This window comes from Diorhabda carinulata, chromosome 3 (genome assembly GCF_026250575.1).
Source record: "Diorhabda carinulata isolate Delta chromosome 3, icDioCari1.1, whole genome shotgun sequence".
NCBI lineage: Eukaryota > Metazoa > Arthropoda > Insecta > Coleoptera > Chrysomelidae > Diorhabda > Diorhabda carinulata.
Genome location: NC_079462.1, coordinates 7,846,992 through 7,871,996, shown reverse-complemented (window position 1 = coordinate 7,871,996; position 25,005 = coordinate 7,846,992). Strand labels below are relative to the sequence as shown.

Genomic DNA, 25,005 nt, shown 5'->3' with positions numbered 1-25,005 from the left:
TTACAGTCGTGCGTGATAATGAAGTTCAGTAAAACCAGTTATAATTGTAAAACCTCCAACCATTTTTTACTAGTATACTGGTACCGGTGTTTTATTAGTGTATTAATTAATAAAGTTAGAAACTACATCATACATAAAAATGAGTATAATTAGAGGAAAGTGAGAATATTAGAAGAGTTACAATTTAATTACAAAAAAAGGAAAATGACTTACTGATTTGATGTGGTTTGTAATATATTTTTTTCTATCTTCCAAGGATAATTTTCTAGCACATTATTTAGGTTCTTTGAATGATAAATCAAAAAATTGGATAGAAAATTATCATATGTTTAGCTTTGGTGTACGCTTTTCTCAATGGAAGTATGAATATAATTTTTCAAGATTCCTTTGATTTGGAAATTATAATATGTTACCAAAAAAAACCAATAAAATTAAGTGAGGAGGAAATGGTATGGGTTGCAAAGTTTGGGGAATACAATCAATTAAAGAAAATAACAAGGTTTTGTTCGATTTAAACAAGCTTTATTTCGACATTCATGCGGTGAGTGATCTATTGATTGATATAAAATTTTTAGAATTATCACTGTCAGATTTTAGTATAATAAATACTCAAATTGAGTCGAAACGTCAAGAATATTTTCTAAAATAGTATATTACGTAGAAGTAAAGAATATTAGGGCTCTGTATCCCGCGAAATTATGCTACCCAAGTTAGAAGCAAAATTTACGGGTCAAGAATGCCCTTTTTTCTTCCTATGGTGCATATACAATTTTATAATTGCATCATAATGTTCTCTCATGAAGCACTTTGGTTCTAGTCGTGATTTATCATCTGTAATATTTTAATATTTATTCTCTTTGCAATCAACCTTCACTGGAACTGTTGAAATCCATTTCAATATAATTTAGTCCTTTTCAATCAATAATTAAAAATTTCACGTCTCAAGATACTTCCCGCAATTCAACGAACAAGTTGTTGTTAGATTATAGAGGAAAAATGACTGCACACCAATGGAAGATAATGGTTTTTATCTACCATAACTGGGTAAGTAACCAAGTAAGTATCCAAATTGTACGGTTTGTCGTCTTCACTCATCATCTGGCTTAATAGCTTTCTCAAAGACTGATCCATCCAAATCTCTCTCCATAGATATCAGAGTTTGAGGTCAACGCTTGCGTTTCCCAGGGATGCATCTTATCCCTTAATCTTTTTCTCCGGTATATCCCTCCAATAAACACGGCTAACATCCAAATCCGTAGGAAGTAACAGATCACCACCAACAATACCGATTTTGTTAACAATATAGACTGGGGTGGAAGCAATCTGATTTTTGTACTTGCTTTTTACATAAAAAAACACTTAAAACCGATCATAACTGTATATTTTCCGACCTCATTTCCAAATGGTAACTTTTTGCCGATAGATTCTAGAGCGAATACAACGTATTACAATTGTTCAATAATTGCAACTGAGTAATTGTTAAACTCTTCAATCTAATTTAACATACAAGATAAATGTTAAACAAATTTTATTAACCTCTCCTCTTCTCCTTTATTTTTTGTACGTCTTATCTATTAGCACCTATCTATCCATCTTCAATAATATTTTTTTTAGAACTTTTCTAACATCTCCCTTGTTATTGTATCTTCTTCTGGAGTTTTTTTTTTTCATTTGTTTGTGAAATAAAATTGCAAGGTTTTCTACTAATTTGGATGAGTAGGTCAATTTTACTATATACGTTATTTTCCCTGATGAAATCATATCTTTGTACTTTTGTAATTTCATATTTTTTTTAAGAAAAAAACATGTGTCCTATATATAATGGTCATTGATAAATCAATCCTATAGTGGAAAGTCTAATTACTAATTTTTATGTCCACTAGTGGATCGTGAGGATTCCTCAGGGAAAATCTCAATATAAAAGAAACTTTGATAAGGGTGATAACCTACAGGGAATTACCAGTGGTGATTGTCAAGAGTTGTTGCTGGCCCTATCGATTCAACAAGAAGTTGACAGTTCATTGATCAATTCAGGACTCCATTGGGAGAATAATGGTTATTAACTCATCACACAAAGGAATAAGAAGAAAAAGTAAGGATTCGATTTCATAAAAATTGGAATTTCTGCGGATATGAGTAGTCATTATTCATATCAGAATTGCAGTATTTTATTCATTTGGAGAAATTATTTATCTTCAATTTTCTCTTGATTAGTTTGTTGTACACTTTAGAGACCACAGAAATAAAAAAAGGAACTTAACCCTAAGTAACAGAAATTCAAAATTTCAATTAAAAAGATGAAAATAGAAAAATTGTTAACTCATCATTAATCATAAAAGTAATGTAGAATGGGAGTGCGCTGACTAGTGATTTTAATACCTGCCATGAAGATTACAACAACTTGTGACGAAAGTAATGTTCTTAATGAATCCATCATGTCTACCTTTTCGTTTACCTGAAATATCTCCCTCCCGAATTGGCGCATTATTATCTCAACGGATTAAAAATCGTCACGAGTTATAGCGTACCCTGTGAATTATTTGTAGACGAGAATAATTGGATGTGTAAAAATGTTGAGTGGATTAGTAAATATAGTGATGTTTATCAACCATGAGTATGAATTATTCCGTGGAAAAGTATTAAAATTAAATTAACTTAAAAATAAATTCAACAAGTGTCGTTACTGTCTTATAATAAACCTGACAAAAATCTTTAGTAAAATCTTGCGAAATTTTAGTAGACATTTTACAACCCTGCTGTTTAGTAAACTCATTTCAATAATTGTCTAATAAAGTTTTACTACCCCACCTATAAAACTTGATGAAATAATAGCCGTTAAATGATTTAAAGGGTACAAGTTACTGTAACAATTTTGAATCACTTCTACTCAACTTTCTTCATAATTTTTATGTCTGTTATTTAATTATGGTACAAAGTTTAAGAGTATAATTGTAAAAGATCCGATCAAAGAGTATGTTTTGGTTAGCATCGAAATCAAACGGTATCAAAATAAGATCAGAGAGTAGAAGGCCGTCTACGAAAATGAGAATCGATAGAATTATAGATTAAAGTGAAGAATGATAGTTTTCAAAAGGGACGACAATACATATATCTTAAGCAGGTATTAGAGAAAAAATTGCAAGAAGTGTACACACGCATATTAATGAAAATCTATACTATACATATACTATTTGGGTTATTAAGGAGACACTGAAATGAGTTTAGGGAAATCGAAGAACCACTCGACCACTGTAAATTGCTTTGTGGTCTGAATTCATCTTGAAATGGGCCCTATAGGGTGGTTTCAGCTTGGGTAGAAATACGTTTTCACCACTCTTCAAACAAGAAGGAAACGTTCGTGGTGCTTTATCCAACATGTTATCCAAATAATTTTTTTCTGAAGCATTGTCGCAAAGAACGTATTGTGGCCTTGCTCCATGTAATGGCTTTCTATGAACTGTAGTTATATGAAAAAATATTCTAAACCAGCACAGCAATAGAATAGTTTCTCTCCTGTTATCGTAGGATGGAAGCTAGCCTCTAATAACTCTATTGACTTCTTCTGTAACTACTGGAATAAATAATGAAGGAATAGGTTGATTCATCGCGTATTTCTTGATCTTCCAAGAATATGCAAATTTCTTTGTATGCTCCTTTTAGATACTATTTTTGAAAAGTCTCTACTCCAAGAAAACCAAATATTACCAGGGGATAAAATTGTATAATTACAACCACTGCAAATTACATTACAATGCCTTATCTCTAGCTCTGTATATCAGGCTAATGAATACGCTGAGACCATACTCGGAGAGAACAGAAGAGTTCATCAAATTTCAATGATTCCAACACTATTACCTAAGAAAACATACTTAGAACTAAGTTGAATGTATCAACGAAACAGATTGGTGACAACTTCAACACTGAACCAAAAAGCATGGTAATGGAGAAGTGAACAAATATAAGAAACACATTACGTAATATCAAAGAAGTTATTGCTAAATTCAATATCGCAGCAAATAAATCGGACTTAAATGTGAACGAAGAGCAAATCAGAATACTATCACCACTTCTAGCAAGCAATAGAACTAGAAATAGTGAAAATAAAAAGACAGTGAACACAAAGATAATCTTGAGAAGATAGAGATTTTTATGTTCTGAGCTCGAGCTCACTCTTGAATGGTAGCAATGATATCAATGAAATAACAGAGAAAAGAATAGTTTTGGGAAACTTTATCCTTATTACGACGCATAACACTTCAAAAATAGGTAATTTCCGCAAGAAGCTAAGCATATACTCAATGAATCACTGATAACTACTATTCTTATACATGAATTAAAAATCTCAATAAATTGAGGTAAACTAATGGAAACCTTCTATTGATTTTCGAACGAATGCTTATGCGACTGATTTTGGTGTCATTTATGTCAGTGGATTATCGCGACGTAGATTTAAATTTAAAATGTACCGAAAATAGTATGAAGTGACAACCAATTACTATCCTTATATATGGAAAGGAAACCGAACAAAACAAATTAAAATCTTCTGTTGGTTTTCGAACGAAAGCTTATACGACTGAGGTTTGGTGTCATATGTGACAGTATATTATGGGGTCGTAGATTAAATTTTGTATTGTATCGATAATAGCATCAAGTATAAAATGGCATAACCATTAAAGGACGACAGAACACATAGAACTAGAGAAAAGGACTATGACTTCTTAACTAATAGACAGCGAAATACAAGCACGCAGAAACTAAATTGGAATGCAGGAATTATAAAATATATTTGTGAGTTAGGATCTCCCAACTAAAAGTTGGCTCTGATAAATCGATATCAGAGACTCACAACAGGTTTTCTAAATTATGATGATTAGTTGAATGACAACTGGTAGTATCATAATAATGATTTTGAATATGGGAGCACAATATTCCGGACATATTTTTTTTATTTTCAAGAGATATTGTAATTTCTATATCAAAGGGCTAGAACTAAATTCATTCTAATCGATGAGCCAAGCATTGTCGTAAGTAAACTCTAATTTCTGTTCTAGGAACTCAAACCATATTTATCTGATGTAAAAATGTAATATTGGCTTCAAATATTGAGTACAAATAGTATTTAACATATACAGTAGAAAATTAAATTAATTATTACCGGGAAATGTAAAACTTTGAAAATAAAACCATTGAACAGTTATTTAAAAGTTCTAGATATAAGACAAAAGTGCATACTGATTTTTAAGTATAGAGGATACGCACCACCAACAAAATTATATAAAAGATTATATCGAAAATTGTTAGCAGTAATAATTATAAGTATATGCTCGTAATAACATAAAGAAAATATCGCAAATCGATCGGTGAACGTAATTTGAAAAAAATCCCGCTCTATTTGAGCGAATTATAAATTTGTTTGAATTGCTGATAAACAAGCGTACTAAAATTTTAGCTAAAATTCGTTAGAAGGGGCGACAAATTGCCAGATCGAGATGAGAAATGGTCTGGAACCAAGCGAGTTTCAGCAATTCGCGTAAATCAGAATTAATACCGAGATAAATTTCAGCGAACGTTTTCAACGATTCAGGACTCAGGACCATAGACACAGGACCGTTTTGCGACGCCGGATCATCAAAGTACGAACGGGGCTTTTACTCTGTTCTATTAAACCAGGAAGTTGTACTCTCTTTGTTAGCAACTACTAAAACAATGGAAAATGATATAGAGCTCAAATATAGTGATTATTACAAGTATTCTTGTTAACTTTTGGAACACGCACGCATTTCAAGATATTCGTTTTATAAATATATAAGAGGTTTCATAATTAATAGAATGAAGGAACAATGTTGTTGTTTCCATCTAATATAATTTTGTGATATAGATTGAATATTCACAGTCTAAGCAAAAATAAAATCAACTAAAGTCTATATTTTATGTTTTTAAATCGTCTTGGGTCTCTTCTGTTATAAAACAAATGAAGTAATATTATATATCAAGTGCCTTATACTAATTATCCAATTATAAATCTTCAAAAATTCTTGGAACGGAAACTGTTACACAAAAAACAGAATTTTTAGAAATGGTTCACATTCATAAGAACGAAAACCTAAATAATTTGAGGGAAATTTATACCTCTATTTCGAGAATTCTAATACAACTACAAATAATTCAATTGATGAATGCTACATATTTTTAATATAAAGAACTAAGGCAAAAATAAATTTTGATATTATTTTTATTATGATATTCATGATATGGGTGATCGATCTTTTGATTAATATAAATAAGCAAATTTTCAGTGTCAATATCAAATTTTGATAACGACTGAAAGTAGTCGTAACGTCAAATTTAAATCTACCTGTCGAAAATTATTGAAAAAACCTAATTTTAAAACAAAAGAGCCCTTTAATCAAAACTTTTCAACGCAAACATATAAAAGATCTAAGAAAGAAAAATTCTATAGTTTTGAAAATAAAAATGTTCTAAACTTTAGAATAAAACTAAGCTTTAAAAAGAATCTTTCATATGTTCGTGATTTTTTCTCCATGGTTAATAATTCTGTATAACACAACAGATGAAAGAAGCAAATGTGATAATGTAAGAGGAGTAAGTCTGCAGCATACCTACAAAAAAGGCTTCAGTCTAGTCTCAAACATTTTGACAACAAGCCAAAGAAAATGTGTTGGTAAATGCTAAATGTGGAGATTTAAGACTGCAATTCATTAGATGTAACAGCATTTAGCTTAACATCTAAACATCTAATTCTGCAATAATTTTTTGGCTAGGGAGAAGACCAAACTTACTTAACGGTTATTTAATATCTTTGGATATTCGTTTTGATACGGTCTTCTGTCCATCAAGTACATTTTCAACGACTATAGACAATACTATTAATTTAATTCGAAGCGTAAGCTCAAAGAAACCTTCATTTGCCCCACAAAGTTCCTCAAAGCCACCAACCTGTAGTATAAATTATAATCCATTATAATTTTTGTATTATAAGAGTTTTGTTGTAATAGCTATTATGTAATTTTACAAATTTTTGGTTCCTGTACCATTGACCATCGCTGACGAGGCTATGACGGTCTGAGTTCAATTTGAAAATTTCAAATTAGTTTTTATTTTGATTTAACATTTGCAGTTTATTCCTTTCCGATGGTGATGATCCGATGATCCAAAATATTATTAGTTTTTATGAGTAAAGACAATTTTATGTATATATCCATCATCATTGTAGATCCAATATGATCGCCACAAATTTAGTTGAACATATTAAAATATTGAGGTGTATGAAATTAACAGTCATCCACTCACTATTAACATATGGGAAAGTATCACAATTGTGTTTTTTATCGTCCTCTTTTGACGAGGAGAATAGTTCGATGACTAGTACCTAAGACGTATCACCAAATCATTGTTATCTGTATTATAAATTGTACTTTAAAAACATTTTCACTTATGTTTACATATGGATTCAGTGTATGCCCAAGAATGAACTATAATCTTGCAATATTATTATTATTACTCAAATCTGTTAATAGATATCGTGAGAAATTGTGACCCTTTCATTTCATATCAGCATGGTTACATAATTCGTCGCATTAGTTCCAACTGTCTTTGTCAAAGAAACGATGTCCTTTGAGAGACATTTCTGATCTACGAAAATTGGAAGAAGCTACGTCTGGACTGTACAAAGGCTGGCCATGCTGTATGACTATTGAATATTTTTGCACAACATGAGATATATGTGCAGGGGCATTGAAGCAACTCCGAATCTATCCAATTGTTATAGTGGTGTATTATCAATCATAATCTACATAGATTTTCTACTATTAAAACGAAAATTGACGCTAATTCGTTGATTTATCTTTCTTTATATTTTGACAGTACAAAATTGAATTGACGATGAAAATACAATGGAAACAAACACACGTCTTTCAGGAATTGTTGATACCCATGCCGTGTAGAAGATATTCGGAAGTTTTATCCCAGGGTATAATCATATGATATTGTTGATTTATTTTTTTAAGGTAGCTTTTTCTAATTGGAACGTGATGTAATATTAGTGGGTATCTATACGAGAAGCTTGTGGAAATTTTTTGTACAATTTTTGTCTTCTTTGTCTTATGTTAGCCATTTTCAATTTCATCAAGGTTTTTGGATATTATGCATATTTAAATTACAGGTCAAAGGACACCAAAGCGCGGTTATAATCTCAAATATTTCAATATACATAAAATTTGTGAGTCATGTTATATTTATGGCCTGAGGGAGTTTAGTAGTATTTTAGTGTTAGCTTAATCCAAATCCCACAAGTTTCCGACTCATTTTAACTACAGAGAACGGATAACAAACTTTTCACTCAACATAAAAAAATTATGAAAGTAAAATTTTTAAGGACATACGAGGGAAAGAAGGAAATGGATGTTGTTTGATACATGAATACAAGAATTCAAGTGGATATTTACAGAATATAATGAAGAAGTTGATTTTAATCTTTGATAATTCGAGCAGTAACGTTTTTTATCAATTTTTCAAATTAAGAGGATATTTTTGAAAAACTTATCAGCATGTCAAACTAGCTTAGTTCTACATTTACAATATCTTAATTTGAATTCTCTTCATCTCTAATAAGCTGCCCTTCTAGGCAAATCAATTTTCTATAATTAAATTTGTTACATTCAACAGAAATTTTAAATTCGATTTCGAGCAGTCCCAAATATCTAATAGATGTTAAATTTTCTTTATTTTTACTTATTGGGAATCGACGACAGTATTGTTGCTCTAAACATGGTCATCAGATTGAACTTATATCGGAACTACTATATCGGAAACGTAAATATTTAACCCAATTATCATTTAATTTCACATCAAAAAGGTACTATTGATAAAACTCGATACTTTGTACCGTTTTCGGAATATTTTGATTTAAAATTGTGTTCACTTGAAAATAAATCTAATATTGAAAAAGTAATGTTCAAAACCACTTGGCACGAACCGTGTAACTAGCGTCCTCTATGAGAGTCAGACATAAATATGAATTTATTGGATGTATCAGCTTACAATACATATTTGTATAAAATTTCAATACAATGTTGGGACAAAATCTTAAAAAAAGTGTACTGAGCAAATCCAAATATTTTTCAGTTTTCTATGTATAATAGAGACGGGATCACCTTTTTTGAAGCAATAAAGCTAATAAATTATAGTTAGAAAAATGAAAAACACGTTTTGATACTCAATAAAACTAAAGAGAAGAAAGTATAAGTATTAAATGACTGACTGACATGTTAATATTTTAGTAGCTTTCAACATTTTTTGTATATAAGTTTATTTACAAATCCTTTCAATCGGAAATACAATAAAGTAGAAAGAAGAAATTCTCCAATACTCAAAGCTTTAGCGTGCTTAGTCAAATAAAACTTCTTTATTTATTGAAAGATTATTTTTTTAATAATTTCCTACGAGAAATTTCTAGCACATAGTCAGCTTATTCAGTTACTTTTCGCTCGCTGGTAATTCTAACAATTAATATCGTTACGTATATACTGTATATTTCCCTTATTTGCAATAAATTTCACATTGTGAAATTTCTAATGAATTGCAAAATTATTTCATAGCAATTTGAAGAGCAACCATATTATGATTTTATGCAAATTTTAGCATTAAAATTTTATATTAAACCCTATAGAGCTGTACTGTATCTTGCCAAAAGGCAAACTTAACATGTGTCATCATATATATTCATGTTGGCCTAGTTTGCACTCCGGTTCGTACGGAGCTTAATTTATGAAAAGCAATTAAACCTACAGAGAATGAATTTCTTGATTCGGTTTTGTACATTTTTGTGAAAAATTACAGGGAAACATGTAATACTGTTTCCAAATTGTTTTATAATGCAATACATTAAATTAAATTACGTAATAGGGGAACAAATCGCTCAAATAGGACCATAAAATCTAGGAAAATATGAATATGAGTGTTATATATAGTATCACTTCAACAGCAATAAAAAAAATCTTTTTTTGATCTCCTGATTACTGAATACGAAAAATTGTTCCTAAATGATAATCCAAAATGCAACAGGGATTGGTCAGATGATTCACTACAAAGTACTGCACCTCTGTATTCGATAGAATTATTCATTTCAGTGCTGACACCTGTATCTTCATTGTGAACAATTGGATCTAGTTATCCAATCTTAATTGTAACAGAAAAAGCGTAAACCTGCAACACCACATTGCACAGTGCTGTATAAGACGAATTACGGAAAAAATCCATGATTTGAGGTGGGATGCTTCGTCCACAATATTCGCCGGATATCATCCGATATAGTCTTAGATTTGCGTTGATTCCAATGGCCATATGTAAACGAAATGGCTTCTGGTCCCTTTTTGTATTTAGAATAATTTCCTCAACCCATCAAAAGAAACAATTAACCTTCTCTTGTAATCAGTTCATCTTGCCAAACATATTTCACAAAATATCCTTAATTTATCAACATAAAAAATATTTTTGTTTAGTCTTCTCAATTCTCTGATCTACCTGGTTCGGTATGAAGTCGTAAATGATTGCTTTTGGGCATTTAGTAGGGCTATGTCCCAAAGCCGCTTTAGAAAAAAGTAATTAAGATATTTACATCATTAAATACTTCATATGCATTATCAAGGATAAAACAAGAACATTTATTGAATACTCCTGTGGTCTAAATACATCTTTTTCGCAGTTTCAATTATATACATATCCTTGGATGTGTCGATGATGACGGCTATAATCAAAATTACAAGATGGTGATATGTCATAGAGATTAGTGCAGTTTAGTTGGTTACATATTAATTGATATGGTTCAATCATCTTCTAGTTTTTTGATGTGTGTGTATGAAAGAAAATGGCTTGGAAGTAAGTCCATAAGCCACCACAATGATACTACTTAGATATTAATTTCAATATCCTTGATAAAATTTACTAATAGATCTAGAGTTTGTCGGTTATCTATGTTTAAAAGGTGTGTGAGGTTCAGAGGTAGTGAGTAGTTTTATTTAACAAGTAACTGCAACAAATTGTTTGTTTTATGAATGTGATTGCTGCATCCGAAACAAATTGATTGAGTGATTGAGATCAGCACAAGAATTATCATTGCCGTTAACAATTTTTTGATGATACATCAGATAGAAAACATTTTTTGCCAATTTGCGATTTACTGAATTGTTTCGTTATTACTGCAATTGTTATCAGTGTCAGAGTTTTGTGGAAATCTATTTATTGTTTGATTTTCATATTTTTTTTTTAATCCAAAATGATGTCGTTATGATATAGGGGTTAAAATGCCATACTAAATATTAAGAAATTTATGGAAAATGAAGTTTTTCGATGGAATCTATAAAGTCTCATGAGTTACATAATAAATTTTCTAGACAATTTATTAAAAATGAATATTTTTTTCAACATTACTGCTTTTTTCAATCCCAATATAGGAAAATATTCTCGAGTTGCATCCTAAAAAATATTGAAATGTTTGATTTTAGTGGAATGATACTTTTTTCAAATATAAATGTTCTGATTGACACGAAAAATAATAAAAAAATGTCTGTAAGATCATTCATTGTGAATCGAAATTTAACATTTTTTATCTATACATTCGTTGATTTATGTATTTTAAACAGATATTCGAATCCCGATTTTGTGGGATAATAAATCGATCATATCATGATTGTAGAAGAACCAGTGGAGGAAATTAAGGTAATGGAGTACAATATGGAGACTTTTTCATCATCTCCCATGGGCCTTTTGCCGATACTCAACTTAACATGACTTAAGGATCTCAAAGTAGTAGAGAGCTAGTGCAAAGAAGTAGGACTCTCAGTCCATTCCAACAAGATTGATATAATAATAATAATAATATTAATAATGAAGAGGTGGAAGAGGCTTGATCGACCTTATCAACCTGCACTCTCGACAGGTAATGAAACTAAGTAAATTCTTTCATATCAAATCGGAAGTCTCAACTCTGCACCAGATTTTATCCAAAGCGGATAAGAATTATTCACCTCTCAACCTTGCATCGCCAGAATCTGATTTAAATATAGTATTGGACACCAAGAAGTTGGAACAGTGGTCACGGAAGGCACTACACGGTAGACATCATCATGACCTCAACCAACCGCATGTTGGCAAGGCACCTTCAAACAGATGGCTTACTAGCTGCAATCTGTTTCCAGGGACTGAAGGCTTTATGATGGCTATCCAAGATCAAGTTATCAACACCTATAACTACAAGAAAAATATTATCAAGGATCCGAACATTCAATCTGACAAATACAGAAAGTGCCAATAAACATCAGAGACCATCCAACATATAACATCCGCTTGTAGTGTGTTAGCTAATACCGACTATCTACACCGGCATAACCAAGTGTGCAACATAATCCACCAGAAACTGGCCAACAAGTTCGGTCTTCTCAATACGTATACACCGTATTACAAGTACCAACCGCAGAAGGTGCTCGAAAATGACAATTTTAGACTCTACTACGATAGGTCCATTATCACCGATAGACAGGTGACGAATAACAGACCTGACATCGTGGTGGTTGATAGAAGAGTCAATTCAGTCCTTCTTGTCGATGTAGCTATACCGAACACTCATAACGTTCTCAACAAACATCAGGAAAAACTGGTCAAATACGCGGATCTCTCAATTGAGATTAAACAAATGTGGCACAGAGAAAATGTGGAAATAGTCCCAGTTATTATCTCAGCAACAGGCGTCGTGTCTAAGACCCTGCACGACAGCATCGCCAAACTGGGATTACCAAAAAACACCTTCGACGACATCCAGAAGGCTGTAATACTGAATACTTGCCACACAGTGCGCAAGTTCATTATGTGAACCGAGCCTAATCCTTTTGATAGTTTGTATCCGGGATAGGTAAATAATACCGGCTGAGCAGTGCATAAGTCTTTCGCATAATAATGATAATAATAATAATATGCTATAATTATGATGAACTTCTCCTAAAGATACACTTCTCTGGACTAGTAGATGATGACAGCCGGAAGAAGCTATGGTGGCGCTGGAAGAATTGGTCTGCCAAATATGGAGGCAATAGGTTAACAACGACGGCTGCTCTAGAAGCTCTGAGTATTGGGCCAGGGCATATTAACAGCAGCATGCAGACTGACACTTAATAAGGTGGCTGGCTAAAAGGGGGTATAACTTACCTACATTTCCATGCTATGAGGAATTGTCATTAAAATTTTTTACGACACAGGAACATGTATCCAGTTGTATTGATGCAGAGAAAGCAAGAAAACTTGCTAATTGAAATAAAACCTCTAAGTTAGGCGACGATAATACTGCATAAAATTTGCAGCTATAATTTCTTAATAACAAAAGGATGACAATCCCAGTTGAAAAGCCTTGCTTTCAAGCCAATTACGTTGGAGAATTCTCGAATTCTTGAAAAGCCTCCGTGGCAGAGGCGAAGGAATTCAAGGGGAAAAAAGGGATAACTCAAGCAATTGGGACTGTCGAAGGCTCCCCATTATTAGTGTCAATGTGATTATATCAGAGAGTTTCAATCGTTTTATATATCAATTTTGTCGTTCCATGAAAAGAGTTAGGCAATAGAAACTAGTGCATTTACCTTGCACAACAATAAAATATCCATACGTTTATAGCATTCCGAGTGATTTGTTTCCAATGAACTCATCGTTGCTCTCAGAAAACGAAAGAAAGATTTTTCTAATTTCCTTTCAGTTTGAAAATAAATTTGAAATATTGAAAGAGACACGGAAGAAAAAATTTGAATTATTTCACCTTTTCAGTTTAAAATACAAATTTCAAATTTATGTCTACAAGATTCTAAGGAAGGACTTAAACCGGATATTTCATTCCGTGACAAATAATTTTCTATTTCGAGTTCTCTATTAAAAGTTAATATTATATTCCAGTCTTGTCAGTTGACTCTGTTTTCAACGAATTCACCATAAACAAAGTGACACTCCATTTCATTTAGAAGTTCAAAAGTTTGGGATTAAAAACGGCGTAGCCAGAAAATTACCTTTATTATTCAATTCTAACTTTTTCTTTTGGTAACCGAAAGTTCTACTGCTACGAAGATGGAACAGCAGATCCGGTTAGAGTTTCAGAAAAGCATCTCTAAAACTGAAAGGGTCAAATGCTATAACAGGTGATATGACAAAATACGGTGCATTTGCAAATAAAACAATGCTATTTGAAATGTCACTTGCTAATGATTTGAAATTAGTAATAAAATTCGATTTTTGTAGTAATATAACAAATAAAATAGGTCAAAGATAAATACATGGATTAACAACAGCACTACCTAACATTCAATTCTATTCATCCAGTTATAAATAGATCTTTTCAAGTATACAGTGTGTAATATAAGTTTGCACTTAATAATCATTCTGTTCAAATGGATTGTTCAAGGTGTATAAGTGCAACCGTTCTCTTCCGTTGCTTAAGTTTGACCTTTATCTACTGATTTATTTTGTTTCTGGTGTTTCATCATGTTATCATGACTGTGTAAAAAAATCTTAAATGTTGAAGAGAAAATGGGACTTTGTTTGCGTACATGTTGAGAATATCACAAAATATTTATACAAAGGCGCGCGTGAATTGAATTTGAAAATTATATCGCATTCTTACTAATTTTTATTCAATCATATATAATTGAGTGATGATAGATGTCATTTTTGTTCATTATTCCATTTTATTATTAAAAATTTCAATTACAATTGTTTGTTAGTGGTACTTTTTAGCAAGAATAAGTAGGGTAGTGATCGTTGTGTTATAGTTTGTCATTTTGGTGTCGAGATTGACATTGCCATTGTCAAGTGACGTGAAATTGTTTATTAAGTTCAGCAGTTTGCGCAAAGTAGAAAAACGTCTTGCTGTATCATTATACCTACCAGTATAACTATTGGTTGCATTCTAATCAAGCCTCAATTTATACATTTTGAAATAATCAATTTCATTGTAGAAAAATCTTCTCTAAAATGATTTTACAACCTTCTACAACTCTTGATACTAGATATCTAACTTCTCTCTCTCTCTATCAAGTCCTCTCTCCAAAATCCCTTAATTAATTCGGCGCTTCTCTTTTTTTGTGGGTTTTCTTCTTCTCAAAGCCGATCGATGTCTTCGTCTGTAGATATCTTCCAGTATTCAATGTTTAGCTTTTATGATCTACTGTTCACGAATAGCATAAAAAACCAAAAAATTCAGGAAACAGAAAACAACAAAGCTTTAGTTAGAACGTAGATTGATTCACCAAAAGAATTGAGTCAAAGAGCTCCTGATTAAGCGTTTACCATTCCAATAGGAATAGTCAGCGATTAACAGCGCCTGAATCTTCATTTTCCAATGCTTTCGTTAAGTATATAATAGGGAAAATGGAGAATGAGGTACTAAAGGTACTAAAATATGTTAATGAACTGATAAGCGATCATTACCTGGGCTCCCAAGACCATGATAATAGTAAATTATTCAGTAAGCTAGTAATAACTATTACTTGCGAATGGAACACTTTATCTACAAACATCTGGAAAAAAAATTAATGTGAACAAGATAAATACAGTTAATAGTAATATTATTACAGTTATTGAAAATCACAGGTGGATCTGTCATTTTATAAGTAGTACTTCCTTTTGTAGTAGTGCTTGTGATATTATCAGCATTCTCTGTGCTACAGTTATTCTTGTTAATTACACCCATAATTGTTCTTCTCCTTGTTATTTATATTGTCATCGATGTAACCGTGTGGAGGAAGGATCTTTTAATAGAAATACAACCAATTTGTTTGCCCATAGCAGCTAACTTAATTATGCCAACTATAAGTGCATTTATCAGTCTGGTAATTCAGAAATAAATAGTTTCATGTAGCATGAGGTGGTTGCAATGAAAATTATCCTCTATTGATTTCGTAAAAATCCATAAAAACGAGTTGCTAGAGCATCCTCGGATAGTACTTGCGCCAAAATAATGCCTTATGATTCAATTATGACTTGACTTTTGACGATGGAATATAATTCCTTCAATTCCTTCATTGCTTATCAATATTCTCTTGCTTATTATGTGATGGTTTTAGACGAATTTTTTTCCAAGTATCTCATGTTCGAACAAGTGAAAAGTCACTTTGACATATTGTAACGTTCATTATTACCTTCAAGTGGTACACAGAATGAACGCGAACATGACACGCTCTAGACGTTCATAAATATAAAAGCCAGTTAACTTGATGAGAAACGGTGATATTGCACATAATGACTCCGCTCGTACGGGCTTTTGATATCGAAGTTAATCAACTCCCTACTTTTTACTCCCTGAATGTCATTGAACATCAAAAATTTTCACTTTTCCAGTGTAGTTTATACTTCCACATGGTAATTTGATAACTGTATATCGAATAACTTGAAAAATGACTTCTCTAAGAGAAAGGCTAGGGAATAATTTATTGGTGAATTTTCTCAATGAAAAAATGGAGACTAAGTTTCTGACACTAATATATGAAATCATTTAGCAGAACCAACGGCGTTTTAGTTTCTAACATACAATGTACTGGTTTTCTTATTGAATGATTCAATAAGTTCAAAAGTTGATCATATAAACTCCAATTCATTCGCGTGTGTTTTGAAAGATTCCTTTGGATCTATTTCTATCATTCTATAGTCTATTTTAGAAATGTATAGAGCAATAAAATGGGGAATTCCGTCCAGTTCGGCTCAATTTCGGTGTCGGCCATAGGTGTAGGTCCTGAAATATTGTGTAGGGATTACTTAGGTAGTAGATTATACAGTTACGTTTTGCGTTTAACAGGTTCCGTTTAACCTTCTATTAGTGCCTTTGCCTAATTCCAACCCTATTTCAGATTCGGCTTAACCATGCGCCGTAAGGGCATTGGTGCTGTTAAGCCGTGAATAGTGTTTACAGTATTATAAGATTAGTAATAAAATGGCGACATTCACACCAACGAAAAGATGCTCCAATAATTCTCCACTATCAGTGAATGAAAAACTTATCATTTTAAATTTCATAAAATACGATTACCCGAAATTTACTGTACAAGCGAAGTTCCCGAATGACTGGAGTTGGAAAGTCCACCGTTTTTAAATTATTGCGGGGGAGACAGATTCTAGGCCAAGTAGAACCTCCCAAGAAAAGTCCAGACAGACCAGTAAAAGTCCTTGATGAAGACACCAAAAGTATAATTCGAAGAAAAGTTCACTCTTTTTATTTTAAAAAAGAAATACCCACTCTAGATAAGATTTTAATGGAGTTTGTCCAGAATGACAGTATTCCGTTGAAAACTAAAAAACTTTTATGGACCACTTTTGGGAAATATGAATTTTGTCTGGGAAAAGCATAAGCGTAAAGCACTTTTACTGGAAAGCGATGAAATTGTTCGCTGGCGACGAAAATACTTAAAAAGTATAAAGCAGTACAGAACAGAGCAGAAGAAAATCTTTTATCTTGATGAGACGTGGATTAATAAAGGATATACAGTACCAAAAATGTGGCAAGACAAAAATATAACCAGTGCTCTCCAAGCTTTCATGAAAGGCCTGTCAACGGGTATTAAGGTGCCTTCAGGTAAAAAGTAATTTGTCTAATATCATAAGACTTAAACTAGTATCGACCCAGTTGGCTGATGGTGATTTGTAAAATGCCAAAGTTCTTCATTCTTGTTAAATGAGTATGACCAATATTAGGTCCATTATTGACTTCGTCGAACATTACGATATTCCACATATTATTATTATTTGCTAGCGACAAAGTAAATACGGTATTGTGGTATAAAACAAAAAATATATTTTAATAAATAATAGTTTCCAATCAATTATATATTTTCCGTTTTGCTCAATGACCTTTTACCATCTTCCTCTTAGCTTCATGATTTCGCGTCCTTATCAGCAAAAAACTGAACCAGGTGTAATTGAAGGTTATCGTCATTTGAGAAAGTTTGACCATTCTGCAAAATTCCAAATAAATGGAAATCAGATGTTGCCGGGTCAGGGCTGTATGGGGGATGTGGCGTCACTTCCCAGCCAAGATCCAAAAGTCTCGCACGAGTTGCCAAAGATGTGTGAGGCCTTGCATTATCATGGTGGAACACTAAACCTTTCCGATTTGAGAATTCTGTCCGTTGTTCTTCGATTGCGCCACCCAGTTTCACTAATTGTTGACAGGAAACATCAGAATTAATCGTTTGGTTCCTTGGAAGTAGCTTAAAAAACACAACACCTTTGTAATTCCACCAAACTAACGGCTTGAGCTTTTTTTGTTATCTTTCAGTTTTCGATGTGGTTTGTTCTGGTTCATCGTGTTTGTTCCATGATTGTTTTCGAACCATGTTACTATACAAGACCCATTTTTCATCACCAGTTATAATTCTTTCAAAGAAAGAGTCGGTTTCATTTCGTTTGAGATTCATATCGCAAATGTTGATTATTTATGGTAAATGAATTTCTTTAATTTCATGAGATACCCAAATATCAAGCTTCTTAACTAGCCCAAGACATTTTAAGTGTTTTCAAATTGTTGTATGCGACACGTGTAGCTTCTTCTCAACTTCTCGAACAGTTATAGGACGATCCTCTTCAATTATGACTTCGAATTGGTCAGAATCAACTTCAGTAGGCCGACCAGAACGTTGCTCATCTTTGAGGGAAAAATCTCCAAAATAGAATTATTTACACCAATTCCAACACATGCGCTCTGTTAGGAATCAGCACCATAGTCTTCACATATTTCTATGTGAGCCGTAACAGCTTTCTTTCCTTTATGGTAATGAAAAGTCCACTCCATTTGAAATTAACCCACAACAAGTTATTCTCACTGAGCTTAACATTAACGAATTCAATTGACGAATCTTGGTTTCCAACTGAGAAAAATCAAGTGAATTTTTTCCATCTTTCTAATATACATTGTATTTTTAACGGCTGTTATTTGATATATTTCAACTGGATGTAATTCGTATTTTCTATAGAACAATACACTAAATTACGAGTATGTAAGTATTTCATTTTTATATTTTCCATTAGACAGGAAATACTAAATATACTGGCGCTCACGCACTATTTTTCCTTTTTCCAACAAACCGAAATCGATACGGATGAAAGCTCACTTGAACTAAATTACATCTTTGAAAACTTTAACATAACACAGGAAATATTCTGTGCACAATTATTTTTAGTATTTATTATTAGTTGGAGAGAGAAAGTCTTTTTTGCATTGTAACATAAATAAATCATCGTGAAAGTATAAATAGCAATAACCGGTTCTGAACTACATGAACCCATTTTGTGACTATGGAAAAATGCAGCTTGAGTTCAAATGTGAAGCTTCAATGAAACCCCAACTTGAAAAGTAACTGTACAGTGACAAACTCAATTAGATTTATCGGCAACTGTTGACAGCTCGCTCATAAATAGATTAGAATTGTTAGATGTTGATTTTGTACGAATGTATCTAAAAACGGGGAGCGAGAAACAACCGACATCATGAAGTTGACGTAAAATTCTATTAGACTTCCTCTAACTCATCAGAAATACGTATTTACTTTAGTAAACATTTTCATCATAGTATGCAAATTTCAGAACAAGTGGGTAATGCGAAAGCTCTAATAGGGTTTGCGTTGGAATGTATGCAAAATTAACGGCGTTACTTATGGAAGGGATTTGACGAATATCCTATTTCTTGAGATGCAATTCTAGTTTAGCCGGCTTAAAATTTCCATGAACGTTTAACATAGGTAATCTGCAGCAAACACACTGCTTAAGCAATTTCCATGCGAGGTGTCAGACGAAATCCAAATTAATAATCTTGAGATTTCTGTGAAATCTGTAAAATGAACCCATCTTATTTTTCTAGTCCAATGAAAGACACCCCTATATCTTAGCTTTGCGAGATAGTACGACTACTTCATGTACGGCGATATACAGAAATTCAGTCAAAAAAGTTTTTCACTAGGTGGAACAACGTATCACTCCCAAAATTTTTGAACAGAGATTGTAGGAAATAAAGTTATAAGAACCATATCCTAGAACGGAACTCTCAATGTAGTACGATATTCCAGATTCTTACAAAAAAATTCGTGGCTTCATTGGACAATATATTCTAAATACTAATATTCCGTATAAGAGACATATAAGAGACAAAGATTAGCAATGCATCTTTAAATGTGGAAATATGCTCAGATCCTGCATGAAGGATTATTAAACGTTTGCCTATTCCAGCACAATCCGAAAACTTCAATTCGTCAGGCTTCATGCAACTCCAAATGCCTACAACCACAATCCACAGGGTTCGTCATAAACAGTTGCGTCTGTATGCCTATAATGTACATCTGCGGCAGGCGCTATTACCAAAAGATCGACCAAAACGTGTGTAATTTGTCGTAGACATGTTACTACGTATTGAGCATGATGAAGATTTCTTGAAAAAAGTGTGTTTCAGTGATAAGGCCACGTTCCATGTGTCTGGTACAATCAACCGCCACAACGTCCGAATTTGGGGTTCTGACACCCCACATGCAGTAGTCGAGCTTCAACGAGACATCCTAAAGATTAATTAACTACAGTTACTGGCTGCGTGTACATAGATATGCTTAATAAATTCTTCCTTGGAAGAATTACAGTCAATTGTTTACTTCCAACAGGATGGTGCACCACTATACTGGTTGACAGCACTTCACACACTTCAACGAAACTTTTTACAACCGATGGATTGGACGGGATGGCCCAACAACATGGCAACCAAGGTCTCCAGACATAACACCCATCGACTTCTTCTTGTGGGGTTTTTTAAAGGACATTGTTTACCGGATACCGGTTAACGAAATTGATGACTTGGAACGCCGCATTACACAAGTTTTTATTACAATCACAGGCGACATGTTACAGCATTGAGTTGTACTAAAAAAAACTTTCTTAATTGCAGTAATACGTGCAAAAGACAGAATATAAATATCTTGTTTCTTTTCGAAGTTATGAATTTTTGAAGTTGTAAAGATATTTTTGGAACACACTGTATATCAAACGGTTGGGATTAATTTCACTTTGATGCGAATTTATTTAATATAACTGACGTAGAGAGAGATATTGTTTGAAAATTGATGTTTGTATGCTGTTTTTCTAAAGAAAATTATAAAAATGTTCAATAACAGAGTGACATAGTCATAGTGACATAGTCAGAGAAAAAATAGTGCCAGAGATATGAAACTCGATGAATACTAGTCCTATATACTAAAAAAAATTATAGTATGAATAGATATTGAGTTGAGTGGAATGGAAAATACAAAGATAATAGAAATGCAAACTTTTCAGTTGGGATCGAATCATGGAATTTGGATGATTAGCTATTATAAGAATGTACCTACTTTGAATAACATAGATAATGACTTATTGATAAAGCATAATAAAAGAACAAATTTAAAAGTGAAATTTTATTGCGGTGTGTATAATCAAAATCAACAAAAAATTGCTTCGCCAACTCTATAATTTAGCAACGGCTACATTGAAATTTCCAAGCAATTAAATTGATGCCGGCTACCTCCACAAATGTTACAACTAAATAATGTCTTGCAAGCCATTTGGGACAGCATACCGGAACAGTTTATTGGTAATAACAGACAAGTTTATTGATAATAACAACATTTGAATGCTTTCACATGAAAAGTGTATATACATAGAGTTAGGACACGGAAATCAGTCTAAATAATTATTATACTCCAGTTAAAAGTTCTGAGTTCTATCTTGAGAAATTCGTATTTATTCCAAAATCTGAAATCAACGATTAATCTCATGATAAATTTGCCGTTGAAACTAAATTACTACAGAAGAAATTAATGTTCTTACTTATCAGAGAAATAATCCGTTGAAGAATAAATAACATGAGAAAACTTACTTATTATTGTGAGATTAACTTTTATGTTTCTTGTTGGAGTCTGCTTGAAATCCACTCTGCAGTGATAAATACCTCCATCGCTGTCTTTAACAGTTTCGAGAGTCAATTTGGCTGGTTTGTCTTGGTAACGGAAATAACCTCTGCCACCAAGAACACTTTCATCTGCCCAATGTTTACCTTGTTCTAAAGATTTATCTCTGGAGTCGAACCTGAAAGAGATATTCAATAAATTAATATAACGAAATTTGTAATAGGAATATGAAAGGAGATGGCAGAACAAAAGCTGTCTATAGTATGTGAAAGATCATATATCATAATTGTTGGTTGTATTATATTTGTGGATGGAACGACGAATCAATTATCCGAAATGTAATAGCGACAAGTTTCTATTAGTTACTAATTTTGTGAAAAGTTCCTTTTTCATTTTTCTATATCATTACATATTTTCTTTCTATATTATCCTCATATCAATTACTATTATGAGCTGTAAAACTATACAGTACGTTGTATAGTTGTCAGTTTTCTGGTGAATTATTAAAATAACTTTCGTTCACAACAATTGAAAATATTTAATACTGTTTCATACGCAATTTTCTTAAGGATCAGAAGAGGAATTTTGTCAACGCTTTAATCATTAACTAGCTGAAATTAAAGAATTGTCGTCAAACCTAAGAGTGACTATTTTGATAAAATTATTCTGAGTGCTCGCTAATGCATCGAAAAATATTTTTGAAATATATAATATTAAAAGCTGTCCAGAATCGTGTAAAGCCGTGCAAGATGGTTTTGATGTTAGTCGTTTTAGATGTTCTGCCACTGTTTCGGTCTAAGTAGCAGTCTATGTAACAGAATGGTCTAAATATGAACTTGTTTAAATACGTTATCGGATAACAAATTTGAAAACCAAGAATATTTTTGAAATAATAAGAAAAAGAATTAGAGTTTCTGAAGCTATCGAAAAATCTCTTAGGTCAGAGTCTCAAAAAATTGAAAAATTAAAATATAGTGGCAACAATACAAATTTGAAGAAAAATTTTATATCATAGAAAATGATCACATGTGGTAGATCAGTCATGTCTCTTTAGCGCACAAGTTCAACACATAGCTTGACAAAAATAATAGTAAAGGAAAACAAACAATTTTAAAATATATTAAACCTAGTAGTAAGAAAATACCTTTTCATGATAACAACAAGGTTACATATGCACCAAAGACGAAGAAGATGGTAGTATGAACTTCCATAGAGAGACATATTGGTCAACTATTCCGGTACTTATCAAATATGAAGAACTATGTATGTACGAACACGAAAGGATCTACTGTGTCCCTCTTTCTTGCTGCGATACTTGGGATCAGAGTATTTACAGCTGAACGAATAATTCCAAAACCTTTTTGAAAGTTCAGAATGTGGAATGGCTATAGCTACCCCAGATATTCGTCTTCAATTTCCTACGCTTCCATGTGTAGTGCTTAGGAGTTCTATAGAGTCCCACACTCCAAGAAAATGTGACTAGAGGTTTCGTACTCTACGTAACAGAATCTGCACGCTGTATTATCTGCTTGTCTGAGCCCCTCTAGATTCTCATTAACTGGTTTTACCCCTATCTAACTTCATTTGAATGCTTTTTTCATTGTTCTGTTGTTGATACCACAAAAGGATTTAGGTGTTCTCCTACTTAATCAAGTCTGTCAGCTATTTCGTTCCCTCTACTCCGGTGTTTCCCGGAATTTATTGCAGAGTTCTTTTATTTTTCTTGCCTAATAATGATGTTTTATCAGCGATAATGCTTTTCTAGATTCACTGGACATATTTTTCAATAGCATATATTTCCGGTCGAAAAATGCTTGATGTGTTGATGTGTTGCACAGGCTTCTATCAAAGCTTGATTTTTTGGTATCTCAAGAATGGTTTTCACTTCTTAATTTCTTCTTTGATCATTATCTGCCATGCTTTCTAATACGATATGGAGAGGTGGAAGATTTAGAATCACTTCTTGTGAAGCTGTTGGCGTTACAATCATGCAAGCCAGTCTTTGTACCTTTTTAGAGATAATTACTCGTGATGTATAGACTAGTTTTAGTATCCCCGTATGTGATGAGTTGTTTCACTTATGAAGAACTAACTTCTCACCATTAATTACTTTAAAATAGGCACAGTAACAGTCAACAGTAAGTTTAATAGGCCCAATTAAATCCATTGCTGGACATACGCCTGCCATAATTAAATACATGTGAGTTCGTTTTGTGTAGCATTCATCCAGTTTTTATTGGATTTAAACATCTGTTTAGCAAATAACACCTTTTGAATTTTCCGATTTTCTTTAATCCTGGTAATTATATAGATCAGAGAAAGAATGTTTTTTATTGATATTTGTGCCCGGAGAATATATAAACAGACTAATTATGGTTGAATGATTTGAATTAGTGAAGTTTGCCAATGTTTAGGGTTATTTATTCTGAAAATATATCTAAAAATATTTGGCTTTGAATTGTTTTCCTAATGTATTCCAATTCTTTCATAAAACTCCTACAAATTCATCTTCATAATATTAAAAATAATAGGAGCATTTAGCAAAATTGTTGTGTAGAAATTTTATAATGAATTTGAAGAAATTTATTATTAGTATCAACCCAAATATCACAATTTATACCAATCCGCTCCAAAATAAATCACCAAAGTTGGACTTTTAATCATTTGCTACACCTATTTCAACGATAAATTAATGCCAATTAGTATTCATAGGACTGATAATGACATTAACGCTATGTACTAATAGAATTGGACGTACGGCGAACTGTAAATATTATATTTCTGCTCTAGTACAATTGACATATATTATTGATATTTGCGAATTGGAATTTTTCAAAATGGATTGTGTTAACGAAATGAGTTGCGATAATCAGGGAAAATATCATCATATTCAAATTTCATGTTTTCATTTGCAGCTGAAATCGGCATATCGAGCTATAAATCGAATTTCACGCAACGTTTTGATACGAAAGAAGTTATGATGGTCCAATAAAATGATGCTATTGAATATATCCTCATAATTATGATTATATAACTCATGCTTGAA

At 32.4% G+C, this 25,005-nt stretch overlaps 1 protein-coding gene across 2 annotated transcripts in view; it reads right to left on the bottom strand.

Annotated features, from left to right (window-relative positions):
• Nucleotides 1–25,005, bottom strand: part of LOC130891509 (protein turtle homolog A-like) — an 842,489-nt gene that overhangs the window by 372,515 nt on the left and 444,969 nt on the right. For both annotated transcript variants that reach the window (XM_057796310.1, XM_057796309.1), the window contains exon 3: nucleotides 21,929–22,137. In XM_057796310.1, coding sequence (XP_057652293.1) covers nucleotides 21,929–22,137 — 209 coding nt within the window. The remainder of the gene's footprint in view (nucleotides 1–21,928; nucleotides 22,138–25,005) is intronic.